Source organism: Vanacampus margaritifer, chromosome 1, assembly GCF_051991255.1.
Source record: "Vanacampus margaritifer isolate UIUO_Vmar chromosome 1, RoL_Vmar_1.0, whole genome shotgun sequence".
Taxonomy (NCBI): Eukaryota; Metazoa; Chordata; class Actinopteri; order Syngnathiformes; family Syngnathidae; genus Vanacampus; species Vanacampus margaritifer.
In genome coordinates, this window is record NC_135432.1 from 23,732,465 (window position 1) to 23,744,479 (window position 12,015).

General features: G+C 40.0%; 1 protein-coding gene across 2 annotated transcripts in view; it reads left to right on the forward strand.

Moving 5' to 3' along the window:
• Positions 1-12,015, forward strand: part of acot7 (acyl-CoA thioesterase 7) — a 41,499-nt gene that overhangs the window by 12,518 nt on the left and 16,966 nt on the right. For both annotated transcript variants that reach the window (XM_077585465.1, XM_077585457.1), the window contains 3 exons: positions 4,092-4,183; positions 4,718-4,829; positions 5,032-5,118. In XM_077585465.1, the coding sequence (XP_077441591.1) occupies positions 4,092-4,183; positions 4,718-4,829; positions 5,032-5,118 (291 nt within the window). The remainder of the gene's footprint in view (positions 1-4,091; positions 4,184-4,717; positions 4,830-5,031; positions 5,119-12,015) is intronic.

Sequence of the window (12,015 nt, forward strand, 5' to 3'; positions counted from 1 at the left end):
GGCATCCAGGTTCCACAGTCAGTCAGCCAGGATCTCGTCAGGCAGGCCTCAGTCACGGCCCCCCCGGGGGATCCTGCCTACTGTGGGCACAAGCCGTGATGATTGTCCCCGCTGTGCACAACGCTCATGCGCACTCTACACAGATGCGCAGTCACACACACGCACACAGATTTGCATATGCGCACGTACAGTAATGGTGCATTTTTGGTAAAAACACAAAGTCTCACATTGCGAGTTAAACACAAACGTGGTCACAATCAGGCTTTTGGTGACCATTCACAAATGGCAACACACAATCCGCATGTATTGTACACACACAGAGAGGTCACATGCACATTCAAACACACATTTGCATAAAGACACACACACAGTGTACACACAGTGCCCCCCCCACCCCAACATGCCCCATGCAGCATGCACGCACACATACGCATGCATAGACACAGCTGAGAGCAATGCATTATGGGTGAGGCTTAAAATAAGCATGACAGTTTTCGCCGTGATCCTGATGGGTCATTCAACTGCAAACTCTGAATGTTAGCTTTGTGAGCCTACAAAGGCGCATTTGCTAAATGCGTTATGCGCTTTCATGTAATCATCCATGTCATGACATCTCAGGTATTCAGATGTGAACGCCTCACAGTTCGATGTCAAAAACTTCTGGCTTGAAATCATCTCGTCCCATCAGGCCGGAGTGTGCTTCAGTTAAAAGTATTTTAGCCTTGGCACGGCGCAATGGACAAATCTGCGTTTTGGATCCCTCAGTCTGGAACACACTGTGCTCGAGGTAGAAATAGCAATAACAAAAAATAATATGCTGTGTTTGAAAGTCCTGCATATGAGACAAGGAGAAGAGTAGAAGGGTGACAAAGTTACAGACAGTAATAAGTCAAGTGATAAAACTACATAAAGTAGATAAAGCAGGCGAGGGAGAGAGAGAACATGACGATCACAGTGACTACTGCTATTAGTTATTTAAACACTATGGGGTAAAAATTAAGTATACGTACGGTAAAATGATCATGTCAACACCTTCTTAAATAGTGACTAATCCCTTTAAATTGGATTAATGGTGATTGAAGGACGCAAAAACAGCACTGGAGGGACTTGTCTGCACAAAGGCAATAATTACAATCCACCAAATTACCTCCGCCAACTAGTATAAGAAGGAGGTAATGCTTTCTTAAGTGGGCTTGGATTGATGCACAGTAAAGCATGGGGCGCCACTTGCGCTGCAGTGCCTCAAAGGCCATTGTAAAAAACAAAACAAAACAGAAACATTAAATTAATTGCAATTACTTTGTAAAAGTGGCCCATAAAATTGTTTACAATACACTAACTAGTCCCAAAATACTGTAAAAACCCTTGCAGAACATACCGTAATGATATGAAGAGCAAAAGTGTGCATGCATATTTAAAAACGATTCCCTTTCCACAAACCTTTTTGAGGGGGTGAAACTTGCATTATAGCCATGTACAAAGACACTATTTTTATAGACATGTAAAGTGTCATTTAAAGTGAGTTTGCAGTTTTTGGCAACACTTCACAAGAGAGAGAACACGCTGTCCAACTTCAACAAAGTAGCAGCATTTGCTAGCATTAGCACCGTAGCAAGCCAATGTTAGCCACATCTGCTACTTTGGTAGCATGACTCATTTGTAATTGTGTTACTAGTTACACTAAATTGATCAGTTTAAAGTATTTTTTGTTTTTAGAACAAAAGAGGTGATAACATTTGCTGTCTATTGCAGTGTTGCTAAATTACACGTTGCCTGTGAATCCTCTGAGCTGCCTGAGGACCCTTCGCTAGGCTTCTGTTTTGTTCCAAGCCTCACCGGCTAGTAGCTAGCAGCTAGCCGGTATGTGAGTGTCGCAAATACGCTGCCAGGATCCGTCAGACTTCTTTTTAAAGGCAGTTTAAGAGGCAAAAATGACTCAAAACATTTTAATGCTGACAGCCCAACACAGTTGCAGTTTCTACGTAACTGATCAATTTGTTAACAAAACAGACTTACTCAAATGCGCAAAATGGTTCCTGTGGTTCTGACATCACTTCGGCTCATAGCCAAAAATCTCATTAACTCTTTGACTACCAAAAACGTTAAATAACGTTTAGTAAAATCCTATGGAGGAGTGCCAAAGACGTTAAAAGACGTTTGTTTCAAAACAGAGGTGAAACTAACCATTTTCTATTGTTGATTACTGAAAAACGGAATAAGGTAGAAACAAACTTTTTTTTTCTGATGAAAGATGAGAGTCCAATCCTTCATTTGGTAGTATGTGTGTTTCCATAGTCCAAACACATCATTTTCTGTGGACCTTGAAAGATCAGTCAAAAATGCTTAAGTCGGCTGGCACCCACGGCATCCCTTTTCTGAAAACGTCTGGCAGTCAAAGAGTTAATGTTACTTGACAAAAAAATATATAATATGGAAACCAATTCATTATTAAGTAAAATTTTTTATTTTGTGTTTTGTATTCAACCCTAAGACACCTTGCCTTGTCATTCCTTCTGTCTGATAGGTTGTTCCTAAAGGGTCACCGTGTTTTTCGTAAAAAATAAATAAGCAAACAATGCAAACTCCTGCTCCACTAAGCTTTGCCTTAACACGACATGGAGCACTTCTAACTAAGTGTGAACAGTTTGGAGAAGACCCGTTTCTGTTCCAGCATGATTCTGCCCCAGCGCACTAAGCAAGGCCCATAAAGGCATGCTTTGTTAAGCATAAGTTGGGTGTGAAAGAACCCAATCAATCATCTTTGGGATGAACTACAATATAGAATGTACGCCAGGCTTTCAAAAATATGTTTCTGGATGAATTCCCAGATGCAGATTTTTAATAAGAGTGTGCATGAACCGTAACCTTAATGAGGTCATCATGCTGCTTCAGTGAACACACGAGGGCTGCTGTTGAAAGGGCAACATGGCCAAACATGTTTGTCATTCAATGTGGAAGGACTGGAAATTGAAAACCAACTCCCTGATTAGATTCCGGCAAAAAGGTCATGTGGGAATGGTCCTCAACAGCCACCTACTTCAACCCTCTTTATTCTCTTCCCCTCCTCTATCCTAAACACAGTTGACTTAAAACGTCCAGCAGTGGCTAATAATAGACTGGACTCTAACAGTCTTGATAGAGTCAAGGATATGCAAATATGACTCTTTCTCCTGTGGGCAACTTCCTGGTAGCTGACTAGGGCGGGAGCCAATGAATGGAGGAATAGAGGAGCACGGTCGGCATGGCAACGCTGCCCGACTGTCAGCGCAGTTCTAACTCGGGTGTAAGATGCAAATGCTACTCCCCAAGAGAAGTCTGCTTTTGCCTGTGCTATTGTTGTTGCGTATTGTCTCAATGCACTTAGCTATTATGTCAAAATAGCCTGTTGCATTTTTTTCTATTATCTTATTATACTTTGTTAGAACTTGAAGGAACATTCACAATGTTTTTTTTTTTTTAATTTTCATCAGATACGTACAAATGTCTTCACCCCAAATAAAACACCATGAGATGGTGTAGCCATGAGTAAGCATGCCTCAAAATAGCCTCACAGTTATCAAATTAACTGTTGGCAGAATAGAACAGATATCACCATGACAACCTCTCCGCCTGATTTCTATGAGAAGTGATTTTTGCAAGATTTGTTGTCTGATCTTCTGCCTCTTGGTGCTGCAAGGCAGAACAAATCCTCCTCAGTGTTACTTGTATTGGAACTATGCAAAAATAGGAGTTAATGTGGGCTTGAGTTTGTTTTAAAGTTGATTTTGGCAAGAGACTGGTTTGGCATTTTGCTACAAATAGTTTAGCAAAACATTACAAAAAAAAGCTCCTACTTGGCAATTCTAAAGTAATATCCTTTATTTTAGAATGATGTCAGATTCCAAGATGGTTGATCGAGATTATGTCAATTTGTATTTGTGAACTTTCTATTTGTTGCAACAGGTTACACTCACTGCTAATTAGTGATTGCTTTGCAGGCTGCCCGCCTCATTGATCACAGTTTCAAAATGTATTGAGAGAAGAACGCTGTCTGATTCTCAGTGACATTTTCCTTGACTAGAGGACTTTGACCTTTTTCTCTGTGACTGCAGGTGCCAAAAAGCTGGTCAACAGGGCGGTGCTGTGGTACGTACCTTGTTCTCTGCAGAATGTCGACAAGATCATGGAGGTGCCGCCCATCAAGGTACGTGGAAAACCACAGCTGCCCTAACCTTCATCAACCAAAGTTTGGCATTTCACCAAGCTTCTATCTGTCACGGAGAGAGGCCCACTGATCAAGTAATAGTCATGCAGCATTTCAAAGACCCATTTTACTCAGCTTGCCTGAATGCCATTTTAATGACTTAGTTCCTACTATAAATATGTTGTAGAATTTCCATAATATACTGATTTAGGATATACTCTGCCTCTCGCCCAAAATTTGCTGGGATAGACTAATTCTCATCTCTGTTTCATATCACAAAGTAGTCTTCTAAGATATGAGAAGTCTCCTCGCTCACCAAGATACCAAGAAGAGCAATATATAGATTATTCTCAGAAATGTGAAATGTGATAAGACCCCCTACATGAGCGCTTTGCTATCTTGACCTACCACATGCGAGGTAAAGGAGAGGATGCAATTTCAATATGTGAAGAACAAGTGGGAAAAAAATCCTCTGCATAATTGTAAAGCAACAAAAACCATCACATGGCAACAGTTTTTCCAATGTTTGTGTAGTTTGACGCTCAGCAAGAGGAGGAGGGTCGGAAGCGCTACGAGGCCCAGAAGACAGCGAGACTGAAAACCAAAGAAATGGTTGAAGAAGTTGTGCCACCTCCACCCAAGCCAGGTATCACCCATATAAAAGGAACATAATACATGACATCCAAAATGAAGCATCATTAAGTATTCCTTAAATCTCATTATGGGCATTCAAATAGAATACGTGCCAAAAAGTACAGCATGCTTGTCTTTCTCAGTCTGCGGTCATAAGTACATTAGCATCTTGCACTTACACATGTAATGTAATGTCATGTTCTTTTGCATTGTAGAGAAGCACACAGTTGGCTTCAGCCAGTCCAGCCTGATCCATTTGGTGGGCCCGTCTGACTGCACACTACACGATTACGTCCATGGAGGTGAGTTCATTGGCCTGCCTCAGTCATTCCAAACTGGATGAAAAAGGACAGCATGTAAAATAGCTACTAGGAGTTGAGCGACTACAGATTTTAATGTGATGATATTTTTTTTTCACTGATATTTTTTCAGCAAAGTACAACGGCCCCTAATGATGTAGCTGTGATATAAAAAGTTTGTTGTGTGGGTATTTACACCCACTTTTACAATTAATGTTAGCGCCACCTGCAGGACTTGAGTGGAACCGTATCATCTGGCACTGTGCTATGACACATACAGCAATATGCGTTCATCAATTATAGTTTGCACTTTAGTTAACTTTTGACTTATTGGACCAGATTCTTTTGACACATTTATAGGCACTGCCTAAAGAGGGCTTAACACTTCATAATTATTGCATAGCTGTTTCGACACCTTGTTGAGTGGGAGAGAAAAAAAAGCCTGACTTATGGCTTTTGCGCTGGCAGTATCTCAGTCTGTCAGGACTTGGCTTTGGACCCAGGGGTGGATTTAAGACCTAAAATATGCATATTGGGGCTGGTTTGTGGCTTCATTTATGATTGACTATCCATTTGGAGCTCAATAAAATATAGCAGAAATTAAACATTTGGAAGTTATAGTGGGTGGGCATGCATGTGTATTTGCTCTCACGTTGATAGGCAGACAGCAGAAGCAGCCATTTTACCTGTCCAGAGCACAATCCCAATTCTCACACAAATACACACAATTCATCCACTGCAGTCAAATAATAATTGTGGAATAGGTTCACAACAAGCCACATAGTAAAATACAGGTGCTACTTTGTTTCCTACTGTCTCAAACGTAAGCAATACAAAGCAATAGGAAGCGGCGCCTCTTGTGTTTGTGTTTCAACACTGAAGCAGACCGCAGGCCTTATCGTGTTGTGTGGATGTCCCTCGGGGTAGGGTGAAGTTGAGACTCCCACAGATGAGAAAAAAGAAAAGGGAATTGGGATGAATCACAAAGGATGTAGAAGAGGGAACAATAAAAAAAAAAGTGTCTAGATCACTCGAATCAGTTAATTATATGTATCTTATGACCTACAAGTTGGTATAGTTTGTCCTGCACGGAAGAGAACATTCATAAAATGATTGGAAAAGTAACAGCACCTACTGTATAGCAACAAAGCTAAATTAAGCTATTTTACAACCCCTTCCCCATTTAATTGTGGCGAATGACAATTTACAAACATACATGACTAAAAAAAGAAGTCAAACTAGAAGAGAATGTGGAGTTGAGGCTGTAACAGCTTCCACTGCTCTGGAAATACTCTTTACATGATAATTATTGAATTTAAGGGCTGTTTCCAAATGCAGCTGTCCTTACACTATATATGGTTTTGGTCCTGCTGGCATTTCTGCCAATGTCAAGGGTGTAAAGAGGGCATGAGGACAACAAGAGAGATGTGAGCGAGATGAACAGGAGAGAGCGCGTGGAGGGCAGGAGGAGAGATCGAAGCAAACAGGGCGGGACGGATAAATGTTGCACGTGTCATGCTTGGCTTTTTAATTTGGAGAGCTTGCTGAGACATCTGTCCAATTAAGAATCAAATGGAACAACACACACACAAACACACACTGTCTTTCTACATGCTATTGCTCATTAGGGCAATGTTCCCCATTGCTCACTGCTGCTGCTTGCGCTACACTTATTTTGTTTACATAAGCACGAGTCAGGTCAGGCAGCCTCCCTTTTCCTTCTCCTCCTTCTGCGCTCTCTCCATTTCTTGCTTGGGAGAATTAACTTCTATTTGAGAATACAAACTAATCATTTTCTATATGTTTTCCCTCCGCTCCACGGAAATGTGACCTAGTTAGCTGCAGCCTAAGGAGACGTAAAGCACACGCATAAACACAGGAACATTCAAGAGCTCGTTACATGCTGGTTAACACAGAAAATCGTCAGGAGTGCTGTTATTGAAAATAGGTGACATCGCATCTATTTAAACAGTAAGACAAATGGATGCAATTCAAATACACAATGAAATTATTCAGTGACTGTATCATAATATATGATTGTGCATTTTCTGCCTTGTCAATTTGAAATAACGTCCTGTTTTTGTGTAATGAAGGGGTGCAAATTTGGATACAATCTCACTCATGGATGAGCAGTACCTATAAACCTTGATTAGAACAAATCATTTATTGTATGCAATGCAGGAAGCGCTTACTAAAGTTGAAATCCAAATGGATACAATCGCAGTTCTCGAGCTGTTAAGTGTTTTTTAAGAGGTATTGTACAGTGAATCAAGTGATTAGTATAATTTCAGTGCGCTTGCATTATTTGCTTATTTATGGTGATATGACTTGAGAAATTCTATACCTCATTAGACACATTGGATATAAAAAGTCAACACAAGTTTGAAGACTTTTAAATGAAATTAAAACACGGTTCATTAACTCCAGTGCACCTACATACACAGTACTGAACACTCCCAAAAAAAGAAAAAGAACTGAACGGGACAATAGCGGCCTAAATGCACGGGCAGGGTTTGCGACGATGTTTCCAGCCAATGTTCTAAAAGTTGTTAATTACTAGAGGGAGTGTGATATCTTTAAATTTAACATTCCCTTCAACTCTCACTTGAACATTTCTTTTCTTTGCTGCATGTTCACAGTTGTCGGCTCTCTTCTCCTCATTAATCTTGCCCCCCACCATGGTTAGCCCATGTTCTAAGGAAGCGTACCACCTGTTTCCATGGAAACACCAGTTGATTTCCACTGGTACACCTCTTTGCGGTCTAATTAAAATAAGAAATTAAAATATTTTAAAACAACAACAAACATTTCAAAGTTTGTTTTTACGACAATTATTTGGCAGGGGAGGTTTAATATTAATAAAAATATTAACATTGGAATTCCGTTTGAAGTTCCTCATTCCTGTTCAAGATGTTAAAACCTTGAGCGCTCATTGAAATCGAAAGAGTTTGCATTGAAGCACTTCATGATACTGGATGTTCTTTTCTAGTTTTTTGACAGGTGGCCTAATACAGTATATTTATTAAGCACTGTTATATTGCATTCAGTTGAGATCTCAGCACTGCAATCACTGCATCGTAAAAGTGCTTATAGCTCTGAGAGATGTTATTTCAATTCCAACATACAATCATACATCATGAAAGTCACAATTTGGCAAATTTCAATTTTTTTCAAAAATCTATACTTGTGATCAGTCCACCCGTGTGGGTGTCATTTGTACGAATTATTCACCAATTTAAAGTGTTGAAAATGGCTTGTTTTATTTGATGATCAATGTTAATGGTTGAAAAAACATGCCGTTTTTGGGGTCTCTTGAAAAGTGACGATTGGTTTTGGCCCGACAACAGCGATATGCAAATTAAAGGTACTGAAGGCAGAAAATTCAATTTCGAATCACTACTGCCACCTGTGGCGGAAAGATGAAACTGCACACACCCTTCTTCACTTATACATTATGCACACATGGCTTCACTGGGGGCAAGAAATTCAAACCTGAATCCAGCCTGAAAACTATTGACCAGAGGCTTGCAGGAATACCCATTGTGAACACTTAATGTGTTAATCTAGAATATTTTTCAGTCATAACTGGTCAAATAAAAAGGATATTGTAAAGATATTTTAGGGCAAATTGTCACATAGAGCAGCTTTAACTTAAACTACATTCCCATTCTTAGGTGTTACCTGTCATTTGTAAATCTTGATGATATAAATTGAAAATTATGAGAGGTCGAGCATACACAGCAGACATGTACTGGTCTGATCTTGAATTTACAATAGAATTAGTTTCTAACAGAACTAAAGAAATAAATGATTAAATACCTGTGTTTTGAAGAGCGTGTCAATATATGACAATATGGCAAAGTAATAGAAATTGCTCTCAGTTCAGCTCTCATTTCTGCACCACTGCAAGCCCGATAATAAACATCCACTTATTAAATCTAACATTTCCATTACAGAAACTCCATTTCAGTGTCTCTGCCTGTTGCTGAGTGTGCACAATAACAGAGTCAGCACTTCTCTGTAATTCTGTAGGCAGTGTGCTTAGTAAAGCCTTGAGGAGAATACTTGGAAAAACAACAGTTTATGGCGGTTTCCGCACTGACGTGGGGAGATTGCTGGGAGGCACCAACATTAACAGAATCCGTTTCCATAGTTACAGCTCATTAGGAGGCAGTTTGAGCAATTTGATGCTGTCCACGATCAAAGCACTTGCAGGGGGCTGGATAAGAAGGTGAGCACAGGCCAACCGATGAGAGCTTAAGAAGTGAAAGGACCTCAACAGTAGTTCTAAGTTTACCCATGGACCAGATGGGCGTCAATGTAATGGTTGCTTTGACCAAAACCCAGCAAATCAAGAATAATAATAAACAGTATTGGAGGGGTAATTGTGAGCAAATCATGATTGCCTGCTGGGGCGTACAAAAATTTCCAACAAGAAATTGTAATTCTGATATTAAAAAAAATTTCATTTGAAAGAAAATAATTGAAGACTCTGCTGGTTAATACATCAAAGCGTTTCTTAGCAATCCCCGGGGATGGCATGGAGATTTCTGCTTGGATGCTTAGTAAGTGCTGCTTTAAAGAAGACCATGTAAAGGGAATTCAGAGATTTGTTTTCTAAATACAATATACACAATTAAAGGAAATTGCTGAAAACGTGCCAGTAATGAAAAATGTAGTACTGTACTCAAATGGGGAGATACAACGTTAAACTGTTCACCATTTCAGTCGCTCCTCCACCACTATAGATGAACGTATAAGCGCCTTTGCAAGCGAACTGTGATGCTGCAGTTACCTCACTAGCCATGCGTACAACCCTGAAAAGAGAGTTTCCATTCAGACGTTATTGTATTAGAGTGCCTTGTTGTCAACCGTAATTGTGCGCATGCCAGCGCGGAGAATGGAGTCTGGGGAAAAATAAGTAAAACCAGACAGACAGACAGCCAGCAGGCGGGTAGGGGATTCATGGTGGCATGGCTGCTTTAGAATACCTCGTTGTCACAGCATGGAAAATTCTCGCAACAACTTGGTGGGATCCAGCCACCGGTGGTTTTAAGCGGACATATTTTTGCATCTCAACCCTGTTAAGACATAAGAAAGAGATGTGTGCTATTTGACTGACAGTTGACAGTTGAATGGGGCATGTTTTCAGCAGACAAACCTACAGAATTTGAGAAGGATGATTATTGCTTTATTTTCGCCATTTTGAAGCCTCATTTATCGGATCGTTGTGCAGCTTGTCCCTTTTTTGCTCGTGACTGCCACCTCTGGCCCAAAGCGTAACTGCAGCATCTGTGTCAGGTTCGTTCATGGCACTTTTATAAATGGGGGGGGGGGGGGGTAACGATGGTTCAGAGTATCCAAAGATTATGACAAATAATTAGTTTCATAATAAATTTATTTCAATTATAGTCTCTAAATGTTGTACATATTAAGCATGCAGGAGATTTTTGCACATAATGTGCTGTTTATTAACAATGTACAAAAACATTCAAAGTCTATTAAATAATCAGTGTTTAACATGAATGAAATTTTAACGCATACAATTGTTTAGTTACATTCGTTGAAGGAACCAGTCACATTTTGTCCCCTTATTCTGTTTTTCACACATCCTATGAAAAAAATTATTTGTTCCTCCTACTACTACTTTATTTACATCCACATAATGTTATTAATGTTATTAAATCCCCCAATTCTGGACTAAAAACGTTAGGGCATATATATACTAAGTGTTAAGTATTCTTCAAGCTGTTTTGTGTGTGATGTTTAAATATCTTATTTTGAAACCTATGCTTTTAATTTGGAAGGCCTAATTTGGAGGTTTCCTGTTTCACGTCTCTGTTCATCATTCAGCTCATGCATTTATATTTAGCTTGTGCAAAAAAACGTTAACTTATTGATGTCCGTCCAAAACAATATATCTGAACATACTGTAAAAGTTACTTTAAACAGTCACTCACGTCTCACGGGGAATCCAACATGACATTGCCAAAAACAGGTAATCTTGATTGGACTCAGGAGATTCTTCTTCTTCAGACTCTTAGTGAGGTGGATTTCAACATTTTGTGGTAAATAGCACCAGCTAATGTGCAGGAGGGGCATAACAATTAGTAGGCGTCTGATTGATAACAATGCTGCCGTGATATGTCAATCATTTGGCGCCTGTGGGGTCCAATCACATTTGAGCAGAGGCACCCCGGCCTCCCCTCTGGCTCCGCCAGGGGTTCATGGTGCGCGTGCGAGTAAGTGCACGATCTTAAAGCGACAGCCACAGTTGACAAACAAAGACTTCTAATGAGGTAAGAAGAACTCCACCCCTCCCCTCCTCAAAGAAATATATAAAAGGAAGATAAAAGCTGATAGATGCAGTCAGAGTAAAACAGTCAGGGCTCTTTGTACTCATCTGGGCATTGGTGGAGCATGCATGATGTAGAAAAAGCTTTAATACTACCTTTTTAAACGGCAAAATTAACCTTTAAGCTTATTTGAATAATTTGCTGAAAACTTCTAACCGATTTTATATTCTGGCTGAGAGAGTAATGGTAGTAGTAATAGCTTAAGATTTCTCACAGATGAGTCACTTATAAACTTATTTACATGAATTTAAAAAGTATATATATATTTTTTGTTCTTCTTGAAAACACAGCAGGCTAGTCTATTCAATAATGAAGCCGAGTGGCCCATATATGTTATGGTGTCAAGACTGTGAAGAGGTCACGCTGACCTCACTCTTTTTCACTCCCTCCTCGTGTAATGTGCAAAGTCTGGACGGGGTTCATATGAAAGGCTGAAGACTTCCTCGAAGAACCCCTTCTACTGTTCTGCTGCCACTGGAGCACAGTGTACTTGAAGATTTTGTGGGGATGGTGGCAAGGAGTGTGATCACAAGAGGTATTTTGC